The sequence below is a fragment of the Quercus lobata genome, chromosome 8 (genome assembly GCF_001633185.2).
Source record: "Quercus lobata isolate SW786 chromosome 8, ValleyOak3.0 Primary Assembly, whole genome shotgun sequence".
In the NCBI taxonomy this organism is placed as follows: domain Eukaryota; kingdom Viridiplantae; phylum Streptophyta; class Magnoliopsida; order Fagales; family Fagaceae; genus Quercus; species Quercus lobata.
In genome coordinates this window covers 13,444,770-13,470,871 of record NC_044911.1, presented here as the reverse complement: position 1 = coordinate 13,470,871, position 26,102 = coordinate 13,444,770, and the positions used below count along the sequence as shown (strand labels likewise).

The 26,102-nt window shown below is 34.7% G+C and overlaps 6 protein-coding genes across 6 annotated transcripts; 4 read left to right on the top strand and 2 right to left on the bottom strand.

Annotated features, from left to right (window-relative positions):
• The first annotated feature begins 1,241 nt into the window (after nucleotides 1–1,241).
• On the top strand, nucleotides 1,242–2,150 carry LOC115956421 (E3 ubiquitin-protein ligase CIP8-like). The gene has a single exon (XM_031074809.1). It carries the CDS (start codon nucleotides 1,242–1,244, stop codon nucleotides 2,148–2,150), a length of 909 nt encoding a protein of 302 aa, XP_030930669.1.
• Nucleotides 2,151–3,120: 970 nt separating this feature from the next.
• LOC115957627 lies at nucleotides 3,121–3,965 on the bottom strand. Its single transcript, XM_031075921.1, has one exon. The coding sequence runs from the start codon at nucleotides 3,909–3,911 to the stop codon at nucleotides 3,246–3,248; it is 666 nt and encodes a 221-aa protein (XP_030931781.1). The 5' UTR covers nucleotides 3,912–3,965; the 3' UTR covers nucleotides 3,121–3,245.
• A 264-nt stretch (nucleotides 3,966–4,229) lies between these two features.
• Nucleotides 4,230–10,627, top strand: LOC115957624 (polycomb group protein FIE1-like). Its single transcript, XM_031075918.1, has 13 exons — nucleotides 4,230–4,565; nucleotides 4,931–4,996; nucleotides 5,138–5,260; nucleotides 5,600–5,680; nucleotides 5,812–5,904; nucleotides 6,066–6,141; nucleotides 6,963–7,042; nucleotides 7,121–7,192; nucleotides 9,248–9,307; nucleotides 9,457–9,553; nucleotides 9,748–9,811; nucleotides 9,914–9,973; nucleotides 10,098–10,627. Exons 1-13 carry the CDS (start codon nucleotides 4,386–4,388, stop codon nucleotides 10,159–10,161), a joined length of 1,116 nt encoding a protein of 371 aa, XP_030931778.1. The 5' UTR covers nucleotides 4,230–4,385; the 3' UTR covers nucleotides 10,162–10,627.
• Nucleotides 10,628–12,569: 1,942 nt separating this feature from the next.
• Nucleotides 12,570–16,021, top strand: LOC115957626 (transcription factor ILR3-like). Its single transcript, XM_031075920.1, has 5 exons — nucleotides 12,570–13,098; nucleotides 14,334–14,396; nucleotides 15,035–15,112; nucleotides 15,187–15,349; nucleotides 15,544–16,021. The coding sequence occupies exons 1-5, from the start codon at nucleotides 12,956–12,958 to the stop codon at nucleotides 15,808–15,810; spliced, it is 714 nt and encodes a 237-aa protein (XP_030931780.1). The 5' UTR covers nucleotides 12,570–12,955; the 3' UTR covers nucleotides 15,811–16,021.
• Nucleotides 16,022–16,241: 220 nt separating this feature from the next.
• Nucleotides 16,242–18,271, top strand: LOC115957625. Its single transcript, XM_031075919.1, has 2 exons — nucleotides 16,242–17,488; nucleotides 18,191–18,271. Exons 1-2 carry the CDS (start codon nucleotides 16,473–16,475, stop codon nucleotides 18,198–18,200), a joined length of 1,026 nt encoding a protein of 341 aa, XP_030931779.1. The 5' UTR covers nucleotides 16,242–16,472; the 3' UTR covers nucleotides 18,201–18,271.
• Nucleotides 17,793–21,847, bottom strand: LOC115957623 (probable galacturonosyltransferase 12). The gene is made up of 6 exons (XM_031075917.1): nucleotides 21,298–21,847; nucleotides 20,268–20,323; nucleotides 19,990–20,145; nucleotides 19,032–19,622; nucleotides 18,629–18,931; nucleotides 17,793–18,471 (listed from the first exon to the last, which is right to left on the bottom strand). Exons 1-6 carry the CDS (start codon nucleotides 21,545–21,547, stop codon nucleotides 18,187–18,189), a joined length of 1,641 nt encoding a protein of 546 aa, XP_030931777.1. The 5' UTR covers nucleotides 21,548–21,847; the 3' UTR covers nucleotides 17,793–18,186.
• Between the last annotated feature and the right edge of the window lie 4,255 nt (nucleotides 21,848–26,102).

The following is a 26,102-nucleotide window of genomic DNA, read 5'->3' as shown; positions in this document are numbered from 1 at the left end:
GGTTTAAGTATGATATTTTAATTTGGTATTTTTAAAACAATACCGTGAAAGGATCAAAGGAAAAACAATTTAGGTAAAATCATTTAGTAGAATATGTAAATTGCACATCTTAGATTGCTCCAATTTTATAAGAAAAAATGGTCTATTTTCTGGTTTTTTTTTTTTTTTTTTTTTTTACGTTTTTCAATAACGTTACTAAAATTTATTCATTATAAAAATCTATTAAAAATACATCGCTAATTTTTGGGAACATAGTATTTTATTTTATTTTTATTTTTTTTATTGACATTAGTGCTTGAGTTGATTTCATCATTTAGTTACAATTTTCATATTGTAAATTTATATAGTTACAATTTCATTCTTGAAAATTTTAAAAAGCTATGATTTCATTTTTCCATTCATGTTTTATGAAATTAATTTCAAATCAACTTAGATTTTTTACAAACCACGCTAGTACTCCATCTGTATATTGTATAATAGATTTTGTATTTTTTTTTAAAAGCTTTTTAGTGACAAAATTTAATTCTAAATTAGTGGAACATAAATCAAACTTAGAACAAATTTTAGAGACAAAAAAAAAAAAAAAAAAATACACGAATTTTTACAAATATCACAATTTTACTTTGACATGAGTGACAATGTGGTTTTTGAACTTCTAATTTAGAAAATATTGCTAAACATTACATTTGTAACAAATAAAAAGAATGTTAATATTTTTTCTGTTGAAATTTAGCGATTTAACGATATTCTCAATAATTTTAATACATCATTATTGATGCAACAGCAAAACCAATATAAGCTCCTACTCAGTAGATGCCATCAATAACCATGAGATCAATCTCTCAATCACAAAATAGAAAAACTAATAATGTAAGTTAAATTTAAAACCAATAGAAATCCAAAATTTAAGTTAAACTTTTCCAAACGAGTGGTTCATGGTTAATCTAATTGGCATATTTTGACACACGTGTACCTCTACACTACAGTAGTTGATTTTAGTTGAATGAGGACTGTTGAGTTATTGATTTTAGTTGAAGAATTGGGAGTGTCGTGTAAACACTTGAGTTTACATAAGTCTCCCTTTCCCTCTCCCATTCCAAAACAAATTATATAGTTACAATTTCATATACAAATTATATATAAACAGCACTAGTCTCTGTTTTCTTCTCCCTCAAAAACACCATAATCAACAAATTTTCAACATTCTACCTCGTCTCGTCAAGTTATTGATCAAACTAACCATGATCCCAAATTTCAGTCCCTCATTATCATACGGTCAGTTCAATGATGAACCAACCAACCATGGCAGGTTAAGTGAACTCTCATCCTCAACACTCCCATCATTATCCATCCTGTTCAGTGATGATCATGAACATGAACGAAACAACCGTCGCTTGTTAAGTGATCATGGGGTTTCATTCTCACCCTCAAGACTCCCATCATCATCATCCCATCTGTTTAATGAAGGCGAGGCTTCATTCTTATCCTCATTACTCCCATCAATACTCTCATCATCATTCAGTCATCATGAACGTGAACCAGCGGACCGTGGCTGGTTAAGTGACCGTGGGGCTTCATTCTCATCCTCAAGACTCCCATCATCATTCAGCCGGTTCAGTGATGATGTATCCAGCGATGATGATGAACATGCACCACCCAACCTGTTCGATCATGATCATGTACCCAGCCGGTTCAATGATGATCGTGAACATGTATCCAGTGATGATGATGAACATGCACCACCCAGCTTGTTCGATCATGAACATATACCCAGCCGGTTACATGAACTCAGCCTGTCCAGTGATGATGATGAACATGTACCCAGCCAGTTCAGCGATGATCACGAACATGAACCAACTTACCATGGCTCGGTGAGCCCAAATTTCAGTCTGTTTGACAATAAGGAGGATGCATCAACAAGTGCCAATGATAAGTTGATCGAAAATGGCAGCTTTGTTGTTGGCAGCAGTCAACAAAAGCAAGGATTTGATGTGGGTTTTTATTGCAGTATATGTTTGGAGGAACCACAAGCAGGGGATAAGCTCATTCGTATGAACTGCTCTCATATATATCACCAATATTGTCTACTTCCATGGCTCCAGATGCACAACACCTGTCCTAATTGCCGTAGCAAACTCGATCAACAATGATCATCTTGCAATTTTTTTCCTTTAATTTTTTTTTCCCTTTTTTATGAACTGCTTTCATTAGTTGTATTTGGATACTTTGAAGTTTGGAATGTCTTAATTTCTTATTTGGTTTGTAAAATTTAAAGACTATTATTTGGATGCTCTCATTGATATCATATAAATTTTTATTCAGACACATTATTACTAACTTTCATGGTTAATGCTAGTTAGACAGTTTGCAACAGAGAGAGACACTTGAGGTTTATCAATATTTGAGATATGCCAAATATAAGGAATTGTGTCATTCAACTGTTAAATAATTAATTACAATTATATTAATTTTGTTACTACTTTGCAATTGTCATCATTTAAGTTCATATTTGTTCTTTCTCAATAAGGGAAACCAAAATTGCTACCATTATTAATTTCCATCCCTATGTTAACAGTAACATGAGAGGAACCAATATAGATGATAGCAGTTCTAGATATCTTGATTCAGGTCTTATTTTCAAAATGTTTATTCTAATCATATGATCTGCTATGATACGCTTTGGTGATTTCATGAGATTTGTCAAGAAGCCTCTTATATGGACTAGGTTTACCATCTTAAATTGAGGAAGAGTGCAAGACGGAAATAACTTCCTCTGTTGACAGGATGTTTGCTTAAGTATACAGAAATAAGTTGAAAAATCAATAAACCATCTTAATTAGTGATCATCAACTTTCAAATGTATATAGCTAGGATAAATCTCTCTATAGGGTGTTGACTTTCAACTTTTTGTATAACTATTGCTAATTTCATTCATTGGAGGTAGAACAAAATTAGAATATATAAATAAACTTGTTAGCTTTCTGGATGGCTAATTTGAATTAGTTGACTAATTTAAGTATAGAACAAGCATAAGGGTATTGCTGTTGATAATGCAGCTTGAATGCAAGCTTGATTTTTGAGTTTTTGGCTTGAAGCAAATTACTTGAGGCTAATTAAGAAGTCACAAGAACTGAGTTTCTTATTTAAACCCCATATCTCCAAATAAACAAGACCTTGTGAATGTGGCTAATTCTTATAAAGAAGATACAAATCAATTGTTCAAATCCTCTACATATATGAGCCTTTCAAAAGGAGAGAGCTACAAGTATAGCTTGTCTGCAGCGTGCCTTGGCCTGATCAAGCCTTTCATCCAATGTCTCTTCCTTCACCGCAGCTTTTACCATAGCCAAATCCATCTCCATTAGTCTCAATACTCTGAACAACTCAGTCATCATCCTCTCCTCCACTTCTCCTTTATCACTCAACACTTGTGCTTCCTCTCTAGCTCTTTCAGCCACAATTTCTCCAGCTTTTGCTAGCAGCTCCGTGGAGCCAAATTCTTTCCCCATTAGATCCTCCAACTTCTCTAGAAAGTCAGCTATGACATACCCTTTTGGCTTATCCAATTTGATCTCTTTGCTTCTCTTCCAACCAATCTCAAAGTTGGGTGGCTCAGGTTGTACTAGCCCAGTTCTGGACTCCCTGTCATGGATTATCTCAGACTTTCTTCGCCTTTCAATAAGGAAAGTCTCTGCTTTGTTGTTGGTATCAGAAATTGGAGTTGGGTATGGGAAGTCAGGCTCAGGCAGAGGGGTAGAGTTAGACTCAGAAGTGCATTTGATGAAGAGGTGCTTTCTGTGTGGGATATTATAGACGAGTACTGACTGTGATGAGTTAGTGGAGGCTTGGGGGTTTAGGCTTGGGACAAGGTGGTTTAGATGAAGAGGGTTTGGAATTGCTGTGGAGGCCATGCCTCATGCCAATGTGGAAGCAAATGGAACCAAAGTTAAGAAACCAGATAAGGCAATTTGGCTTCACATATATTAAAAAAAAAAGTTTTAAACTCAACAAGAGAGAACAAATATCATTATCAGTAATTTAGTTTTAAGGACAAAGATCAATTGTAGTCACACACACAACTCTTGATTGTAGGAATGATGAGACAAAATTTGATGGGTTGGTTTTCAGAACTATCATATATTGGGTTGGGTTAAGTTGAAAAATAGCCTAATCCAACACAGCCCGGCCCATAGCCCAAAATTGTGTTATATATAACTGGCTATAGAAAATGTATTTTTGGGGTTTCTTTGACATTTATTAGTAGTGTTTTGGGCCTGATTGAAGTGGGTTTAATCTTCATACATTTCTTAAATTCTCACTAATCACTGTGCGTGATTGCTAGATTCTGAGAATTTGTTGAAGCAAATTTGGTGAGAGAGAGAGTGATGTCAGGAAAGTTCACCATTGGGAGCGAGCCAGTGATGGGGTTGCCGACCCCATCAAAGAAGCGAGACTACAGAGTCACCAACAGACTCCAAGAAGGCAAGCGCCCCTTATACGCCGTCGTTTTCAACTTCATCGACTCTCGCCACTTCAACGTCTTCGCCACTGTTGGCGGCAATCGGGTCCGTCTTCCCTTTTTTACTATATATATCGCATTTTCTCTTCTGGGTTTTGGTTATATTGACATTTTGTGTAACATATATACTTTGTAGCTTTATACTTTTGTTGTTCGTGTTATTGTGCTAGTTTAAGTGCACTATATGTTGCAAATGTTAGAGTGTTGGTTAAAGTTATATTTTTGAAGAGACCCATTTACTATTAAGGACTTATTTTTAGGTGGGACATATAAAAGTAACAATTTTTATATCAATATGGTGGAGACCCATCTGTCATTAAGGACTTAATTTTTGGTGGAACATGTACAAGTTACAAAATTTATTTATTTTGATGTAATTGTAGTTGTAATTGTTGATGTTTGTTTCCACAGGTGACTGTATACCAATGTCTTGAAGGGGGTGTCATTGCTGTCTTGCAGTCTTATGTTGATGAAGATGTATGTGGAGACAACTTTCCATTGATGAATGACATAATTTTTGTTGATAGCTATCTTTGATTCTTATTTTTCTAATGAATGACTGTTCAATGTGTTCATATGTAAAAAACCGATATGAATTCAATTTGTTTTGTAGATCAGAAGGATGAGTCTTTCTACACTGTGACATGGGCATGCAGCATTGATGGTATGCCTTTTGTAGTGGCTGGAGGACTCAATGGTATACTCCGTGTCATTGATGCCGGCAGCGAGAAAATACACAAGGTTTCTTATTTCCTGAATTTGAGACTTTTTTTTGGGTAGTAGTTGTAGAACAAAAGCAGCTCTAAAAATAGGGCGTACATTTCGGTTGCCTAGAGATGAACCCAAGTTGGCTTTTGTTATTTGTCACACCCTATCTAGGCTATATACATACCCTTCTGCCTCTCACATTAGCACTATTCATTACAGTTAAGATATATATATCTAGTTTTAAATTTGGTTGAAAGTCATAAAATACTATTTTATGGTTATACTTATTCATGGGTATATAACTGTGTAATTCTGAAATATAGTATTATAAATAATTCTTGTTTTGCCCTGTGACATGCTTGTGTCGTGCAGAGTTTTGTTGGCCACGGGGATTCTATAAATGAAATCAGGACTCAACCACTAAAGCCATCACTGGTGGTATCTGCAAGCAAAGTATGAATCATAAAATTCTCTTTTTTCTACCCATTTTTTTTTAGAAGCTTTTTTATTTTTTTTATTTTAAATTTTAAATTTTAAATTTTTTAAATTTTTTATAATTATTACTAATATTCAACTGTGACCAGGATGAATCAGTTCGCATATGGAATGTCCATACTGGCATATGCATTTTGATATTTTCTGGAGCTGGGGGTCATCGTAATGAAGTACTGAGTGTGGTGAGTGAAGGATAGAAAGAGTAACGGCCTCCTCCCTATGAAGTTGATATAGGGGGAAAAACTAAAAAACCCTTGAGTTCTTTATTCACTATTTGACTGTAGCTCATGTTGCAAAATAAGGACTTTTAAAGGCTTATACAAACACTATTTTGGCTATGTAGGACTTTCATCCTTCAGACATATATCGCATTGCAAGTTGTGGCATGGACAACACTGTTAAGATCTGGTCAATGAAAGGTAAGGCATTACTATTGTTTTTCTTGCAATTTATTTAAAAAAGAAACAGTTATCGAACAAAATTGGAACATTGGGCTGCTTAGATGGATTGTCTGATTTAAAACACTGTTTGACACACCAATTTGAATAGATGAAAAAAAAAAATATGCATCACAGAATAATTAACATTAAAAATTATAAACAACGATCACAAATTATATTAATACCCATCATATTGAGTGTAACAGTCTATGTAGTACATCATATCTTCTGGTAAGCCATTAATGTTGCTCTAGGATGTTATGGGGGTGATAATTATATTCTTTATGAAATGTCTTAAGTGACCTGTATCTTGGATTAAAGTGTTAAAAGCATTGGTTTTTCCAAAAATATTGGATTCTAGGAATACAAGTACAAATTTTTGGAAAAAGCTTGTTTAGAAGACAATCAGTATAGAGCACTTATCATTTGCACTAAAAGTTCTCCATTGGTTGTGTATAGATTTATTTGTGCCATAAGTGTTTATTGGAACATTTTTCTTTCTTCGTATAATTCACTCAGTTTAGGACACTTATCATTTGCACAAAAAATTCTCTGTTAGTTGTCTATGGATTTTATTTATGCCTGAATTTTTTGGAACATTTTCATTTCTTCATATTAGTGTTCAAATGTTCCAAGTCAAATTATTGGAACTTTTTAAATGGTGTGTTGTCAGGTTCTCATTTGAGAGTTGGCCTGCTTGATTGAATGCCAGGCAGGTCAGCTAGTTTAGTTAATTTTAGCAAGTTAACATCATTATAACTTCTTTTAAAATTTTTTGTCTTGTTATAACCTTGCTTCAGAGTTCTGGACGTACGTAGAGAAATCATTCACATGGACTGATCTCCCTTCTAAGTTCCCCACAAAATATGTTCAGTTTCCTGTGAGTAGCAGCCATTTTTTGTGTTACTGATGAATATTTTTTTTCTCGTTGCATCTTAGTTCACCTTACCCTTTTCAGGTGTTCACAGCTTCAATTCATTCAAACTACGTTGACTGTAATAGGTGGCTCGGTGATTTTATCCTCTCAAAGGTGAATTATTGCTTGATTCACCATTTTATGTTTGCTAATCTAAAATCAAAAGTTGATCTGAGGTGGGGGGGGGGGGAACAAATTATATGGGCTGAAACATTAAAAGATTTGAAAATGTGTTGCCTTTTTTGATTGACAAACTGAAATCAGTGAGTCAGATGCTTTAAATAACTTCTCGAGACGCCATTTGCTGCATTATAAACTGTGTTTCATTTGTGTTAATGTTGTGTTAATATTAATCTCTAATACATGTATTCAAATGAAAAGATAAGTGTCAAAAAAGTGACATGTCAAACTCTTAGAGGCTGTTTGGTTTGCCAACTGAAAACATAGTGTTCAGTGTTTAAACACTGAACACTAGTGTCCAAAATTTAAAACAATATGTTTGGTGATAGTGTTTAAAATATGGTTGTTTGAAAATAGTTGCTCAAAAATAGCTGTTTGAAACATATTTTTTGAAACATGCTTGGGCCACATTTTAAACAATGAAATTGCGTTTCTATGGCACAACGGTAAATAAAATGAAATTCAATTTTCACTGCAGCCGGACCCACTGATCAGCTTTTTCTAAAAACACGTTCTCCTCTCCTCTCTACTCTCATCTCTTCAGTCTTCACGCCATCATCAGTCTTCACGCCCCAAATATTCATCTCATCTCTCCTCTCCTCTCTACTCTTATCTCTACACTCACAATCCGAACTCCATTACTCCTCTCACCCACCTCCATTATTGCTCTGACCCATCAAAATTCCACCTCAGCCCTCACGGATCCGGCACCTTTACTCCTAACATAGCTTCATCAACGCGTCAAAATCCCACACACATCATTTGGAAGAAACCCCTATTTTGCTAAGGACGCTCTGTTGCTAAGGACGCTCTGTTCCAAATAATCTATTTTCCCACTAAAATTCATCACCAACCTTGCATTCCCAAAACCACTACAAAGATCACACCAGCTGCAGTGAACCCGGAACTCTCCACTCACCTCCATAACTCCCTTCACCCAGCGCCATTCCGCCTCAGAAAAAAAAAAAAAAAAACCCATTGACACGCAGCTACAAAGATCACGCCTCCCCACCCGATTGGTGAGGAATACAAGAAAAAAAAAACCCAAAAAAACTGAGAAATCTGTGTGAGTGATTCGGAACGACGACTTGACAGCGACGAACGTAAAGCCCAGCCGTCGATCTTCTTAGGCGTCGATGAAGATGAGGGATGTTGGACTACACCGCCTTGCGCGGTGCGGATCCCGCCGCAGATGCCGCCGCATTTTTCGAGTTCGTTAAGAAAGGCAAAGACCCGACCTTTTCGAAACCCCACGAACAAAAGACTTACGAGTTGTCGAAGAAGATTTGGGGCTCCGTTGAAGCTACTACTGGGACTGAGAAAGCTAAGGACATCAACAATGGGAAAGCTAAAGCTAAGGACAACAAAAATGGGAAAGCTAAGGCTAAGGACAACAACAATAATAAGAATCAGAAAGGTAACAGTTTGATTAGGAGTTTGAAGGAGGAATTGACGGAGTCGTCTCCGGTTTTGTACAAGTATGGTGAGAAGATGGAGATTGATGGGGAGTTTGGTTTTTTGGATCTCTGCTCTGAGGGAAGACTGAAGAGAAAGGGATAAAGACGGAAGAGAAGGAATAAAGAAAGAGAAGGGAAAAAGAAGGGATTAAAAAATTATTATTTAATATGTGTCAGCTTTTTTTATCATTAAAAACACACATACCAAACATATATTTTATATTTTTTGAACACTGAAAAATATTGTTTGAACTATGATACCAAACACATTTTTTTGTTTTATTCACACTAAAAACACGTTGTTCAACAACACTTTTTAAACCACAATTTTCACATCTTTTTAAACAACAATTTTTGAAAACTATGACCAAACAGGCCCTTAATCTATTGTCAGTTGGCTTGAACTGGAAATTGTTGAGCAAATGTAACTGTAGAAAGTACTAGGAGTCATCAGAACTTGGAGTTGCTTCTAGATGCATTCTTGGTGATGTCATCTATGCTCATACTAATGTTCTTATTCTGCCATTTCCAGAGCGTTGACAATGAAATTGTTTTATGGGAACCTAAAGTGAAGGACCAGTCTCCGGGGGAGGTTAGAATTTGTCATCAGTCCAGCACTTATGAATTGTCTTTTATGAATATCTAAGCTACATCAGTTTATTCAAAAATTTTTATTCTTGACATTGATCGATTATGTGAAATCCCCAGTTTATCTTTTTATTTTTGACATTTATCGTTTAGGGTTCAGTTGACATCCTTCAGAAATACCCTGTTCCAGACTGTGATATATGGTTCATCAAGTTTTCCTGCGATTTTCATTATAATGCAGCTGCTATAGGTAATGCAATGCTTAGTAATATAAACATGCATAGACACATGAGATTTATTGACAATGGATGTGAAATTGTATGAGTCATCAACCAGGAAATTGCTGATATAATTCCTTGTAATTGCATCCACTTGAGCATTATGTCTTCAAGCTTTTGCATTACAGTATGTGGAGTTCTAATCCTATATGGTCTTATCTACCAGGGAATAGGGAAGGAAAGATTTTTGTCTGGGAATTGCAATCCAGCCCCCCTGTTCTTATTGCAAGGTTGGTTGGTTTTGCTTGTCTTGGTTAAAGTTTCTGTTAAAGAAAGTTGCAATTTCTGTACTATATGAATGATGTTTTCTTACTCTTTTTAACTTCTTTCAGGCTGACACATGCTCAATCAAAATCTCCAATTAGACAAACTGCCATGTCATTTGATGGAAGGTGAAGCCCACATATATTAGACTATTAGTTATAGCCTTAGATTATGTGACTATTATTTATGATCATGACAACTGTAGTGACTGTTAAAAGTATAACATGCAACCTCCCTTTCTGTATGTTGCAGCACCATTCTCAGCTGCTGTGAGGACGGGACTATTTGGCGGTGGGATGCTGTGGCAACTTCTTGAGCCTATCTAAGTGGGTTTATTGGCAGGGTTAGAAGATGCATCTTTCGGCTGCCCAATTTGGCCTGAATTTGGTATATTATTGTAACACATTTTGTGGGGGTTCGGAGGAACCTAAATGTTCCTTGAATAGAGAAATTCTGGCTAGTAAGTAGTAACCCTTCACCTCAGCCGAACAGCCACAGCCACGCTGTCACTTGTTATGAGCTAAAGTTGTTCCATTTATGAAACATGGTGCCATCACTAATGGAGGAGGCAATTTAGGTGAGGATGATTCTTTAACTTATAAATTTTAAGGATTCTGCTTAGCTCCATTGCTTCAGGTTTCTCTGCACTGGAGCACTAGAGCCTAGCCTTATCCAAATCTTAAAAGAAGAGAAGCATGTTTGTGTTGCGACTGCTGCCATTCTTGTGTATTACCTAGTTTTGATTATTGTATACCAAAAAAAGAAATTACTCAGTTTTGTTTTGTGTGGGAAGTGAAAATGTTTGCTGGCCTGGCTCAGTAAAGACTGAGGTCATCCACCCTAAATTATAAATCAAAGCCCAAAAGTAAGCTGGCTCAGTAGAGACTGTAATTTCCACCAATTTGTCTCTGAGAATATTTAAACTTGAAAATCCAACTATTTTCACTCTCTTTGGGATCCTTTTAAAACGTTGGAAGTCTTTGGAAGGGGTGGTAGGGTTTTGGAGACCAACACCAAAAGAGCTAGAAGAGGAATTGAGTGAGAAAGGGAGTCTTGAGTATCTCATTGAACAAGAATTACAATTTCGGACAGGATATGGATATCCTTATTGAAGGTAGTTTGGTTATTTTATCAGAAGAATTTGGACTTCAGTTAAGAATATGATTTTCTCCTCTCTCACACTCATACACAAACAAAAGACTATGATCTTGCTCTCTTTTTTTTATTTATTTATTTGTGTGTGCATAAATAGGATAGAAGGTTTCTCAAAAAAAAAAAGAAAAAAGAAAAAAAAGATAGAATTTCATCATTTTGTGTATATTTCATGATTTGATAATTGTTTTTATAATCAGGCTAAGATACCAAAATCTACCAATTGATTTTGGTATAGGTGGTATTTAAACTTTAAATTTCTTATTCGATGACAACAAATTTAACTAGTGGAAGAAAAAAAAAATAGTAATAATTTTGCATTATTGGACCACATTGTGTGTAAGGCATAGGCATAGGCATAGGCATAGGCATGCTCTAATGTCCAATCAATTAAGCTTATGATTCATCTTAAAAAGAAATGTAAGACTATGATAGGAGAAAATTACGTACGCAAGAAAGTGAACTAGGCCTTTTATATATATATATATATTTTGAGGTAATACCTTTTATTTTATTTAAGTTATCTTATTATTAGAAAAGGCCCACTACGCTAAGAAAGTAAGAAACCGTCTATATCTGGTGAAAATACTGAACCCAATTGAAAGCTAAGATCTAGGCCTTATGTATCACTTAAAATATCAGCTTTTATAAAATCTATATGAAGAATATATAAAAACCAATCGAATTTAGAGATTTTGTTAAACCTTTTGACCAAAAAAATAAAAAAAGAGATTTTGTTAAACCTGAACTTTCTAAAATATTCGCCATGCGTATGTTATAAAGATTGTAGTCTCTCTTTCTTCTTTATTTTTATTTATTTATTTATTTAATTTTTGAGAAGAATATAAAGATTGTAGTCCAATATCTATTTATTTCATGGAGTGATGGTGATTCACGTTGAGGCAACAAATCTCTATGGTCACCTTTTCATAAATCATGAAGTACCTCTAGCTACTTGCCATGTCAAGAGTTTTGTAACTTAGAAATTAATATTATTGCACTTATCTTTTCCTTAAAAAAGAAAAAAGAAAAAAGAAAAAAGAAAAAAAAGAAGTCCTAAACACTATAAATGTGACAAAGCAAATATATATATATTTTTTGAAATAATTTAAGGGAAAAGTTAATTGTTGCTTGAAGGATATTGGCTTATAAAATATTTTTAAAAGCTTTTTATGAGAAATGAAAAAAGACATTGATTTTTTGACGGTTTTTTATAATTTCCGTAAAAGTGTATTACAATTTTTTAAAAATAATTTAATAACAAGTGTCCTAAGTGTGTCCATTAACTAAATTAATAATTTAATGACATAATATACAATATATATTTTTCTTATCTTAATATTCTCAAAATTCAATTATTATAATAAAAGTCATAGTATCTTCTAAGGCTTAGAAGGGAGCACCTTATCACCTACTCCATAAGTAGGTACTCAATAAATTTTTAGACTAAATAATGAGCATAAAGAATCCGTAAATTTCAGCCTAACATTTCTCTTTTCGTTCCAATTGGTGGGACTAGGGCAAAAAAAAAAAAAAAGGCTTGAACATTGAAGCCCAAAAACCCCAAAAAAAAAATAAAAAAAAGGGGAAGAAAAGGAAAAAGAAATTGAGGAAAAGAAAAGAAAAAGAGTTTACTGGGTGAAGGATGACGAATCCCATCCCATCCCAAATTCCCAACTCCACCAGCCACCAATCACCCCATATTCACATTTTCCATTTCTGAGATTTTCCCTACAAACACTTTCCATATTCATTCCCACTTTTCCCGAAAACCTCAAATACCCACGCAACTTACCAAAAAAAAAAAAAAAAAACATAAAACACTCATTTGCTTTTCTCTCTCTTTTTTTTCTCTCCAAACACGCCCAAACCACCCTCTTCCTCTGTTTGTTTCCGAGGATAACCCAAATTCCCTAGCCGGAAAAAAAAATTTAGGGTTTTTTTTTTCCGGCAAAAGAATGGTGACCCCAGAAAACAACACCAATTGGCTCTTCGATTACGGATTGATGGACGATATCCCTGTTCCCGATGCGAATTTCTCTGTTCCTAACCCGGGTTTCACTTGGCCTGTACAGGCTTTGAATGGTTCTTCCAGTGTTAGGTACTTGCTCAGCTCTTCTTTGCCTCTCTCGATTTTGGGGTTTTGCCCAATTTTCTTTGATTGGGGTTCTGTATCTTGTTATCAATTTAGGGCTTTCTTTGTTTTTGGGTTCTCTTGGTTTGTATTGGAATTTGTGGTTTAATACAATTAGTAATTTTGTTTGATTTTGGTCTTGTGCATGTGAAATGGTTCAGGGTTTGATTACTATTAAGGGAAAATTAATTATATTGATTGTCTGGGTATTTTGGGGCTCATAAATGACTACTGGTTGAAATTATTGTTGTAATTATGCATGTGCCTGGACTTTTTTTTTGGGTGTTACTGCATGATTAATTTGAGTCCAATTGGTACATTTCTAGTTAACCATTTTACTTTTTTTTTGGGGGGGGGGGGGGGGAATCATTTTGTGTGTATGTTGAAAAACTTAGCTTTATTGTCTTTTTTGTACCATAAATTTGGGGATATGTCTATGGATTAAGTGATGGGGCATTCTATCTTGTAATCAAAAAATGAAAAATGATGGGGTGCATTATAATCATTATTAGAATGTGAACTTTGTTATTTTGTGGCTATTACAAAGATGGAACTCTTTGAATTGCCATGGAGGGTGGAATCAGCTGTTTTGTAATTATGGTGGGGTTTATTCAATATAGTGTCTCATTAGTGTTTACGTGACCTTATTGGTTTTTGTTGATTGACAGAAGTTAGAACTGAAAAATTAGGGTGTTACTAAGTGACTCAGATGCTATTTGTTTACTATTATATCACAGTTTCCTCCTGATTCTCTGAAGATGTAGCAATATACCCATATAAACCGTTCTTTTCCTTCCTATCTCGATACCAATGCAATGCAGAGTACTCACTTGAGTTCTGAAAAGTTTTTGGTACAAGTATCAGTGGCTGGTCAGCAAAGTTCTGGAGACTACGGATATGATATCCTTTTCTTTTAGATGATAGTGTTTTAACAGAATTTATTGGAGTTACAATACCTTGTTCAGTACAAATAAGGTTACATGATTTCATTTTAATGCTTTGTGTTTCTGTGAAGAATGATATGCTGTTATTTATATAATCTGAGAAGTCACGTTAAACATTTAATTAGTGAGTAAGAATCAATTTGTATGTAATTGCAAGCTGCAACATGTGGTTGATCTTATTTTAGGACCTTGTCAATGGGTATCTGTATGGTTACTGACTTCTTATAGTTATTTTGTGATTATATGATCTATTTCTAGTGTGGAAATTGATGGCTCATTGGGGGATTCAGATGGCGTCAAGGAGTCTTGCCCAAAGAAGAGGTACAAAACTTCATTTCTTCTCTTCTTGGTTTAAATGGATGGAACAAGGTTCTATTCTACTCACAAAAGCTTGTGTTTGCTAATCCTTGGTGAAGGCTTTTAAACTTTGTTCCCCTATTTCTGTGTGTTTTTAAGAAGATTTTCATCAACTGTTTGTAATGAATAGATGCATAGCTAGTCTTACAAAAGCCTGAGTTTAAGTAATTAAATGAAATTTGTCGAGTTTTTCAGTTAGTCAAATGCATGCCTATGGTCACAAGCTGCCAATACCATACAGTTTAGTGTTGCAAGTGGGACTTTAATGTGACTGATATATGATTTATGCATCATTACAAGTTTTTAGTGAAGATGATGTAACAATAGGTAGCCCAGATTGTAATTTAGCTTAATCAATCAATTTACAGTATCCTTTCATCAAAATTAGCACAACGTCTAGAAAGATGTTTTTTCCATATAAATTTCTTAGCTAAATAATGTAATAAAATAAAATATGTCCAAAAATTGATTTGTTAGAAGTTTAATACATGGGTCAAATATTTTTTTATTTACTATTGTACATTGTTTGAAAACTATAGAATAGAGCCAAAGAGTTTGTTATTAGATCTTATCTTACCTATCTCTTGCATTTCCTGCTACAGGGGTAGATCTGAATCATGCTGTGCATCTAGCTCCAAAGCTTCTCGGGAGAAGCTGCGTAGGGATAGACTGAATGACAAGTATTCTCTTGGTTTCTTTTCTCCTCAACCCCCTCTCTGTGTGTTTTGCATGTTCTTATGTTTGACATGATTAGGTTTGTGGAACTGGGCACTATTCTGGAGCCTGGAAGGCCTCCTAAAACGGACAAGGCTGCTATTTTAATTGACGCCGTCAGAATGGTGACTCAGTTACGGGGTGAAGCCCAAAAGTTGAAGGATTCAAATTCAAATCTCCAGGAGAAGATCAAAGAATTAAAGGTGAATTTATTTTAATTCCTGTTAAATGAAATTTTTTGAGAATTAAATGCTTGCCTGAAGCTTTATATTCTATATGGTGTACTCATATTTACATTACGATTTACCTTGAAACTAGGGGTATGTCCAAAAGATGATGAGGAAAGATGTAGGCAGTTAATGCCAATTATATTAAAGTTCCTTTTTACCTTGTGTAGGCTGAGAAGAATGAGCTCCGAGATGAGAAGCAGAGGCTAAAGGCAGAAAAAGAGAAGTTGGAGCAGCAAATGAAAGCCATGAATGCACAACCTAGCTACTTGGCTCCCCCTCCTGCAATCCCTGCTGCATATGCTGCTCAGGGCCAGGCCTCTGGCAACAAATTGTTGCCTATCATTGGTTACCCTGGAGTCGCAATGTGGCAGTTCATGCCACCTGCTGCAGTGGACACCTCACAGGATCATGTACTTCGCCCACCAGTTGCTTAAGTTGGGCAACCTACGATGATTTGGGTTACATTTTGACCCAAACAAGTGTATTCATTTTGTTATTGTTATTGCCTGTATTAGTTTTTGCCGAAGTCTTCTAAGGTCTAACTGGATTTGGTGGATGACTTTATTTGCGTTGCAACTACTATTATGAATTGATGCTGGAATGACCATGTAAATGTTAATAAATTTGTCTAGCCATCTTTGTTTATTTTTTGCCTGTTTGATGGAACATCGTGATAATGTTGCATTTGATTTTCTCATCGAGGAAAAGGTTCACTGAAACTCGATGGTGGAAAATACTGAATCAGAATAATCAACCCGATGAGCAGATCTTTCTAAAAAAAACCCTTGATGAGCAGATGTAAAAATATTAGCCTATTAGGAATTTAGGATGCACATTGGTTAGCTAATACCTCCTAGGACGGCGTTATCATGGAGCCTAAAATTTTGTTTGGAAAAGGGGTTGCAACAATGACAAAAAATCTTACAATGATGGAGTGGATAAGGATGTTGACAGTTACTAACCGGGACCGACTTCTATGTTACAAATCTTGTGAGGCTAGTATCCTCTGATAGGAAATCTTATCTAGATTAGAGCTTTTGAATGCTAGTTTCTTTTCAAGCCACCAAGCCTTCTTTACCCAGTTCCAAGCCTCAAAATGGCTTCCAATCTTCTCAAACTGCATCTACAAACCATTAAAACTGCCAAGCCATCAACCCCATTTCCACACTCAAAAACTCCATTGACGTCTCTGCCATTTCATTCACACCAAATCCTTCTACACCAACACCATTCCCATGTCTCACTCTTTCCTCCAACTCTACACCACAAACCCATATCCATCCACTCCTCACTATCCTCCTCTTACACCCCACCCACCTCAAAAGAAGAAGCCATACTCCAAGCAAAAACCTGCCTTTCAACCACCTTAGAGAAGCCCCTCAACAACCCCAAACTAGTTGGTAAACTCAAGAAACTAAAGCAACCCAGGTTCCGGATTGAAATACCGGTCATTGATGACTCGTCTGCATCACTATCCCAACTAGCTTTCAATGTCTTTCAAGACCTACCCATTAAAAGAAAAGGCTCTCCTGTTAAGTTGTTAATCCTATGGCCTAACCTTACCTTAACAGAAGCTGCAATTAAAGCCTTCCAAACTCAGAACTCAGCCAACCAAATTGAAAACATTGACATCTCTTCAGTTACTAATGCTGATACCAATATTTTGAACTCTGCTGACGTGGCAGTCTTTTTGGCCCCAGAGGCTTCACAATTGGCATTTATAAAAACCGTTACCGAGAGTTTTTATCCAAAGCCTGTGGTGATTTTCAACCCAAAATGGGTGTTTGAAGAGGAGAGCAACTTTGGTGAGCTGAGTGGGTTTGTGGGGTCATTTGAAGTGGTTTATTCATTTATGGGGTTGGAGGTTAGAGGGGTTTTGAGTAAGAGAAAGGGTGTGGTTTTCAAGTGTGTGAGAGATGGTGTTGTGAGTGGTGAGAAATGGACTATTCTTGTTGAAGAAGAAGGAGAATTGAAAGTGATTATGAGGTTCAAGACGCGGCCATCGATAGGCGAAGTTGAGAATGTTCTGTATAATTTGATGGCAATCAATTCACCCATTACAAAGTCTGCAAAGTTTTTTAGGGGTTTGGTTTCTAATGTAACTGGAAAGAAGTAAGCTAAATAACTCTGTTTTGATCTATGATTAGGAATTGAGAACTTTAAGTAGTGTTTGTTGAATTGCCTGAATGAACGCAGTTGTGCTTTTACTGACCACTTTTATATGTCATGTATGTGCTATATTGGTTGCTCTACTGGTTATATGATATATGACAAAAACTTGGATTGGCATTTTGAATATAGAATGATGGGATCATGTTTTGAGACTCGGTGTATTTAGCCTCTGAGATTGTCTTGAATTAGAGATGGCAGAAATGATTACATCTTTGATGAATTTATTTCGCAGCCCATTTTCTTATTTTGCTCTTTTTTTCTTTTTTCTTTTTTTGGGGGGGGAGTGGGGGGTGGTGAATAACAATTGAGGCTTTCTTTCTCTGTCCAAGTGCCAGACAAAAAGAGCTGTCCTGCATCTTGGATATATGTATACTTTTGTGTGTGTAAATATATATGTATACAAATTTCAAGAACTTTGAATAAATAAATTATGATTTGAAACCTTTGAAGACCAGAAAAATAAGAAAGAAATAGGAAGAGTAAGAAGGGAGCTTCAAACAACAAATGAGAGTTCACAAAAACAGGATGCTGTTGCTGTTATCATCTTTCTTTCAGCAAAGAACTCTCATTTCTTTTTCATATACAGAAAGATATACTTTTATCAATATGCTAAGCATTTTTTTTTCTCAAAATCCAACCTAGGATGCCCTAATATGACAGCTCTTGATGAATTTATCAGAAAAGTTGATATACTTAGCCCACAATGGCCTGAGTGTTGGGAATGCTATCTCTAGCCAAGGCTTTGCTCTGCCATTAAAATGGATGACACCAGCACTCTCAGCATCAGAAAAGCTTGTATTGTCCTGGTAACCCAACCCCAGCATGTGCCAAAAGGGATCGATAACTTGGACATGACCATGGAAAGCAATTAGTCCAGGAGGTAATGTCCCTAGTTGCCACAAACTCAAGTCTGATTTCAAGTTCTGCATAGAGGAAAACAAAGTTGTGGATGATTTATAATATAACTGTTTGGAAATTTCAAATACAAGGATTAAAAGAAAAAGTTAGAAAACTGAATAGCATCACTTTACTTTGATTTTTTCTGTTCTTAAACCAAGGTAGTGTATGATGGAGATATACCTGTTCAACCCAGTAATGGTATGTAAGGCTTATGTTGGTCTTCCTCCATGCCTCTAGATCAAAAATATTCATGCCATAAGCCCATGCACATTCATTGGGGTTGAAATTCTTTGATATCAAAGGATGGGAGAAGTTCAAATAGCTCTTCAGCCGCTTTGACATTACAAACTTATCTTCTCCTGTGCAAGTTTCGACTGCTCCATTGACCTTTCCATTCATATCAATGTCCCATAGTGGTGAAAGATCTGTTTGAATCACAATGTCATCATCCAGGAAAACCACCTTGTTTAGGCTGGGGAACAACTGCAAAAAAGAAAAAAAGCATTGACAATTTTGCTTTCATAAACAATGAGTCTACTTTCAAAATGATAATTAAGCCATAGCTAACTATTTTTCTTTTTACCTCTGGTAGATGTATTCTAATGTGATTCATCACAGAATTGTATTTAGGACTCAGTGCTTGTAACTTTGCTGCAATGACAACAGGCTTTTCAGTATTATTTGCCACAATGGCCGATGATCCGCCTCTAAATTGTGATCGCACACGTTGATCTTTTTCCATTGCCTCCAAAACGGGGACCTTTCCTTTTGTAAACCAATCGAAATGGTGCAATGCCTTGACCTCAATTATGGCAGGAGACAAAGGATGCAGTGAGAACCATGCCTGCATGGGATAGTAAGTCTTCCTATCCGTGATTATATGTAGGACAACCTTCTGGGGCCTCAATGAATTTCGGACAAGTGATTTTGCAACAACAGATGCAGCTAGCACATTGTCTGAAGCGAGGACGAAGTGAAAGTAGGAGTTGTCAACAAGGGCCGGGACGAGTTCAGCAGAAGGGAGCTGGAGGCGGGCAGCTGCATTGGTGGAGTGCTCACTGGCTAGCTTTAGTGCAAGGCAGTGGAGCTGTTTTGGTATGCTACTTGATGCTACATGGCGATATAAATACTCCTGGATTTTGGCTGTCCGGGTTCTTTGTTCAAGAAGAGTAACCTGATATTTGTAAAAGCTTTAGTTGAGACCCTGTCTTAGTCACAGTCAATTACTTGAATGTGTTCTGTGTTATCATAAATTAAGGACTGAATTGGTGGAAAATTAATGTGAATAGTATAACTTTGAAAACTATTTTCAGAAATGATCATAAATTTTGTGACAACTTTTGGTTTTGATTCCACTGGTAATGATTAATAGGCTTGTGATTTTGAAGACACAGGAAATTGACATTTTGTGAAATTGAAAGAACAAAAAACAGTTTTGTTTCCACTGCCAAATGGCCCCTACACTTCTTAATGGTGAATAGCATTTAATTTCTTAGTACTAGTAAAAGAGCTAGTGTAACAGAGATGAAAAAAATCAGTACCATTTCTCTAAGCTTGAAAGCAAAGGTCTTTGCGTCTGTTTTCCCTTTTCTAATCTCAGCCATAAAATCTTCTAAAGATTGAGGAACATCAGATCTTCCTTTTAATTCATCTTTGCCAATGGGCTCTTCTAGTACTTGGTATATCACTTCTGGGACCTTTCAAATACCAAAATTATTTTCAATTAATAACCCAAATTAGCATGAATATTATATAATTGGGAAAGAAAAAAAAACACTAATTGAACAGTTTTCAACAAAAATAAGGGTCCAGAGATTACATTTGATTCGAACCTTCTTCCCAAAATACCTGGTCCTAATCGTTTTCCCAGGCATCCTATACAATTAGAACATAATATTACATCAGTAACTGTGTAGAAATTAGACATAATAATATTGTTAATATTCAGCACCCAAAAAAAAATTATCTTTATCATCATCACCGACAACTTTTATTTTATTTTCTTTTGGGGTGAATCAATTTCACCGACCACATGTTTCTGTGTTATTGTACCTATTAATTATGTCATGGACAAAATGACTAAGAATGAACCATTGAATTATTGAATACCAAATTAAATCATACTTTCATAGGGGTATTCTAGATAATTCACAGTTATAGCCAAGTCTGTCTACGTAAACTGGATCTCCCGGCAAAACGCAAGAGACTGAGATTTACAAGATTTGAATTCCCCACTTGAGTCTTTCAAATTTATCAGGTAATTATTAATTTACTTTAAACTGGAATTTAATGAGTACTCTGATGTCTGAATAGATAATTAATCTAAATGGATTATCATCCAATTTTTTATACCAGTTTATGGGTAAATTATCAAATTTTATATCCTCAAATGTCAGTTACGAGGTGTTCTAGCTTCTAGGCAGAATAAACATCCTTCTGCATTAATCCTAGGGACTTGTTCATGCTTTAGATGATGATGTCTTTTAGTGATAAACGTATGATATAAACAATAAACCAACCTTCCAATAAAATAATTATAAAAAAAAAAAAAAAAAACCATATAGATAAGCAAACCACAATAGAAGTACAGATCTTATACTATATCTATTGTGGTTGAGCTTCCTATAACACAACAGACCAAGATGGATAATATATAGTACACCATAATATAACTAATTTTCTTTATATGTTCTAACTTTGTCTTTGTTTTAATACTAATATTGGAATTTGAATTTTGGTTAGCTTCTCTTAGATTTCTTGTCACACTTTTTTCAAAGACCAGGATACCAATGCTGCAAGTGTTTAGCTTATGCAAAACCGAGTGAGCTACTGGCTTAGAATGTACGTACCTATGGTAGAGCATTTGTTTTCTCCATCAATGGTGTCAACTGCTGTCAACACAAACACAAACCGGAGAAGAAATGTAAAGAACAGAAGCGAATAGAAAAGCATTCGATACGAAACCCGCCTTGAGCCAACCTTCACCTTCATAAATTCTTTAAACCCTTTGGCCGGAAACACTGTAATGTGCCTCAAACTTGGAGATATGTAAAGCTGCATTTTGTCCAAAACAAAAAACCAAGAAAGACACATACACATACACCTGAAGCCAAAAAAAAAAAACCCCGACGTATAAAGTTGTTGGTCAGGGAAGCGGGCTTGTTATTTCCTTCGGCAATCAACGAAAGAGGAGCTGATGATATGAGTTGAATTGCAAGAACACCCTTGTGATGGTTATGCTGTAGAAGTAAGGGTTTGATATGTGTTCAAGGTAGCTATCTGTTACCTAACCTTGCTTAGTATTTGGGCTAGAGAGATGTCAAAAATTTAGGACTTTTATTTATTTTAGCTAGAGGGTGTGCAGGAAGGGTTGTTAAGGAGAAAGAGACATTGGACTGAGAACTGAGAAGAGGCTGTCTTTGTTTTGTGGGTTTGTGTTTTGGCTTCAGTTTGAAGGAGGGAAGTTGAGAAAGAGAGAGAGAAGAGAAAAGCAAAAAAAAAAAAAAAAGAGAAAAAATTATATATGAGAGGGGGTTGTTGGTGTTTCTTGGCTTTGCCTCCACATGAAGTCTTTTTAACATACAAGGACTTTGAACACTTTGACACAACGGGGCTTCTACATGGAAAATGACTTATTAATCTCTTGTTTTTGGCGTGGGTTGGGGCATTGGTCATTGGAGTAAAAATACAGGAACCTCTACTTCCAATATTTTTTTTTCCCCCTAACAAATAAAATAAATGAAGGGAACTTCAATAAGGTTTTGGCTTATGTTTGCTACTTTTAAACTAAAAAGCATGGACAACGACAAAGACATGAGATACAATGACACCGTGATATATACTTGAAAAAATTAGGATACAACACGGTAAATATAATATGATTAATTAGTTAAAAAATTATATTTCTCCTCCACAAGACTGGCTTGATAAGGCTTAAGACGAAAAATTTGAATGGAATTTTTATAATATTTGAATATTAATTCAACAATATATATTTAACTTTATATATTATAATATTTTCCTTAATTTAAAAATCCTTTTTCTTAGTTTTTAGATGCAAAATGTTACATTGCCTACTTTATTTGAATTAGTATTGGACAAATTTTAGTAGAGATATGTTTTATTTATCAAATAAATTAGCTTGGATTGGAATTAATTATATTAGTTTTATTGATAGATTATTAATAGTTAGTACTTATCTTTATCAATCTATTTAGAAGCCTATATTGTATTAGGGTGAGTTTGGTTCAGTTTTTTATAAAAGTGCATAATGAAAAAGTGGAGTTTCAAAAAACTGAGTATTTGGTAAAAGCTGTTAAAAAGTGCATAATGAAAAAGCTAAGTGTTTGGCTAGCACTTATAAAAGTGGCAGTTTGAGGGATAAATTACCAAAAAAGACAATGTATATATAAGGGAATTTATTTCTTTTATTTTTATTTTTATTTTATGTGAGTTTGTTTTATACTTAAATCAATTACTTCATCATACTTAAATCAATTTTTCTCTTTCTAAAAAAAATTATTTTTTTCTCACCAATATTAGCTAATAATAACCTACTACTTAAGATTTATTATGAAAGTATTGTGAAAATATTGTGATAAAAATTGATACTAATTTTAATTTTAACATGCTATTAAAATTATTTTTTTCTCTTTCTAAAAAAATTATTTTTTTCTCACCAATATTAGCTAATAATAACCTACCTTAAGATTTATTGTAAAAATATTGTGATATAATTTCTTTTTTTCTCTCTTTTTTTCTCTCCACACACGTGGGCTCTCCTTCCTTTTCTTTTCTTTTTTTCCCCTCTTTTTTTCTCCTCCACACACATACCCACACTTTTTTTTCCTCTTTTATTCCTACCATACCACTTCCTCAGTCCAGAACATTCCACAGACAGCTCTCCTTCTTTTTTTTTTCCTCTTTGCACTTCAAAACGAACGAAGGAATTTTTTTTTTCCTCAGTCCTTTTCTTTCCATAATTTTTTTTTCCTTCGTTCGTTCCACAGTGAATTGAACCAAACTCACCCAACTCATCCAACTCCAGAACGTACCCTTAAGTGCTTGGATTAGGAAGATTGGATGATTGGAACCAACTCCAGAACTCATCCTTCTTCTTTTTCTATTTTTTTTTCTTATTCTTGATTAGTTGTTGTTTCTGATTTTAGATTTGTCAGATCGGCTTTTATTTTTTTTTCTTGATCTTTTGAAGCAAAGGCATTATTGAACGAAAGAGATGCCGGGTCAGTAAATCTGTATCCCATTCTTCAGGTATAGTCTTGTTTGGTCACAGATCGGCAGGTGATCCGTCCTTTCTCCCCCCCCCCCTTTTTTTTCGTCAGTCTTCTTGATCCGCTAGAGGGTCTTGATCTGCTATTGTTCTAATTTTCTTCTTGTTGTTGTTGATCTGCTGTTGATCCGAAAGAGTTGTTGTTCTAATTTTTTTTTTTCCTGTTTTTGATCTGCTGTTGTTGTTGTTTTGATTTTAAATTTGTTGTTTAATAGAGGGTAATTTGTTAATTTCTTGTGAGCCCAACGGATTTTTCATGTTTTGGACGCTATTTTTGCCTGACTTCAAAACGCAACTTTTATCAAAAAGTTGCGTTTTGGGCTGAGCCAAACGCAATTTTTCTTCAGCTTTTTCTAATATGCGCGTTTTCAGCTCCTAAAAGAGCAAACAAACGCACACTAAATTTATATGTTGAAAAATGAAAAATGGAACAATCATGAATTTTTGAGTTATAAACTGTTAGCTAGTCTAATGTAGAGGTTTGGACTCTTTCAAAAGCAACCAATACAAAATTGGGTCCACGACACAAGATTAATAATTTAGCATATTTAGTTTTTGTAACCTTTATTCCCATTTTCAAATGATAATAATCTTCTTGTGACATAAATTATCAATTTTTATTTAAAAAAAATGTTGCAATAATGGGATTTTTTTATAAGAATGTGGGGGTGGTTTTGTGTATTTGGTTCTCTAATTTTAATTTGTATTTTTATGGCTTTTGAAGCTCCGAATGAGAATGCTTTAATAAGGAACCTATGCCTAGAGTTGCACATTAAGGACTCGCATATAGGAATGTTGTCAACATATCCCCACTTGACATTAACATTCTGAGATTTTGAGCGTTTGAGCATCTTAACTTTTAAGGGTAGACTTGACATTAATAAAAGACTATTTTTTTCTTTCTAAATTAGTGTTAATTTTTTCCCTATTGGACAACAAGTGAACAAGAGCATGTATTAGTTGGAAGTTACTGTCAGTCAAAACTTGGTTACCACAAAAAGAAGGTTACCACAAAAAAACAAAGCAATTTAATGGTATGATTATGATACTAAATCTTATTTTTATTTGCTAAGAGCAATCTTATTTTTAGGTTGCAGACCTTAATTTTATACTTCATTCATCCCAATTTGTTTGTCCTGTTTGAAAAATCAAATTTTTTAAGGGAACATTATTTATTATCTTGTCTGCTTTATAAAAATGTATAAGTTTACAAACTTTTCAAATAGTTTTGAAAATAAAGTAGGGGTATAATAGGAACATTAGTAAATTAATGATTTTTATTTTTAGAAACAAGACAATATTTTGAGACATCTCAAAATAAAATAGAGGACAAACAAACTGTGACGGAGGGATTAATTAGCGTGGAAAGTGGGGTATTTTTATCTAGTATTTGATATAGTAATAATGAATTTCTTAGACTTTTTTTTGGATAAGAATATCATAACTTTATTAAGGAGGAGATAAAAACATTACATCTTGAATTAGAACTAATTTAATGATAGTAGGATTTTTCTCTATTCAAGTTATGTAATCATCAATATTCTTGGCATATTATGTCAAGAGATGTGCTAGACAATTGCCTTGTCTTCTAACATGTATACTTTTTAGCCTCAAAAATCCCTCATCCTATGTCTACTTCTGTCAATGATAACCTCTAAAATCCTCCATCCTATGTCTACTTCCGTGTCAATGATATTGCTTATGACCATGGGAGGTTCACAAGCCCCGTTCAAAGCTTCAAAAACAATCAAAGAGTCACACTAAACACCAACTCATGAATTTGTTAGACTTTGTATATACAGATAGAATTTGTAATGTCCTATTCTCAAATCTAACATTTTTATCCCAGAATAGTAGTAAACAAAATTACAACCAGTGCGACTGTCATACTATATATGTATTTGTTAAATATTTGTTTACACTCCTTTTATCACATACATCCACAATTACATGTCAAATGTACACATTTTAAAACGCGAAAATGCGATGTCCACTTTTAAAACGTGAAAAGTGATATATATGGATGATATGAAATAAGTTATTTGGGAAAATCATTACCCATCATATGTTATAGTCTAATTGTAACTAGTCCACATGGACATATTAGAATATGCTATTACTGAATTTTATTTATTTTTTGTTGTTGAGAATGCTATTACTGAAAAAGGTTAGAATAGAACGATGGAGTATTTGAGTCACATGTAATGAAAACAAATTGAGACAGCATATCTACATTTGACTGGGGCTGATAATCGGGTCTGTATGTACAGATGGTAATTGTAAATTAGGTGGGATTAAGATAGGTGCTTCCAACCTAAAATTTTTCTGCTTAGGCCCAACCTGACTTGGTTTGATTTTTCCACC

Excerpts from the sequence above, each read along its gene's own strand:
- LOC115957627 (XM_031075921.1), bottom strand. The coding sequence starts at position 3,911 with ATGGCCTCCACAGCAATTCCAAACCCTCTTCATCTAAACCACCTTGTC.
- LOC115956421 (XM_031074809.1), top strand. The coding sequence starts at position 1,242 with ATGATCCCAAATTTCAGTCCCTCATTATCATACGGTCAGTTCAATGAT.
- LOC115957626 (XM_031075920.1), top strand. The coding sequence starts at position 12,956 with ATGGTGACCCCAGAAAACAACACCAATTGGCTCTTCGATTACGGATTG. Across the intron at positions 13,099-14,333 it reads AATGGTTCTTCCAGTGTTAG|TGTGGAAATTGATGGCTCAT; the intron begins GTACTTGCTCAG and ends ATCTATTTCTAG. Across the intron at positions 15,350-15,543 it reads AGAAGATCAAAGAATTAAAG|GCTGAGAAGAATGAGCTCCG; the intron begins GTGAATTTATTT and ends TACCTTGTGTAG.
- LOC115957625 (XM_031075919.1), top strand. The coding sequence starts at position 16,473 with ATGGCTTCCAATCTTCTCAAACTGCATCTACAAACCATTAAAACTGCC.
- LOC115957623 (XM_031075917.1), bottom strand. The coding sequence starts at position 21,547 with ATGTGTATGTGTCTTTCTTGGTTTTTTGTTTTGGACAAAATGCAGCTT. Across the intron at positions 20,324-21,297 it reads AAACAAATGCTCTACCATAG|GATGCCTGGGAAAACGATTA; the intron begins GTACGTACATTC and ends CTAATTGTATAG. Across the intron at positions 18,472-18,628 it reads ACCATTACTGGGTTGAACAG|AACTTGAAATCAGACTTGAG; the intron begins GTATATCTCCAT and ends TCCTCTATGCAG.
- LOC115957624 (XM_031075918.1), top strand. The coding sequence starts at position 4,386 with ATGTCAGGAAAGTTCACCATTGGGAGCGAGCCAGTGATGGGGTTGCCG. Across the intron at positions 5,681-5,811 it reads TGGTGGTATCTGCAAGCAAA|GATGAATCAGTTCGCATATG; the intron begins GTATGAATCATA and ends AACTGTGACCAG. Across the intron at positions 9,308-9,456 it reads AGGACCAGTCTCCGGGGGAG|GGTTCAGTTGACATCCTTCA; the intron begins GTTAGAATTTGT and ends TTTATCGTTTAG.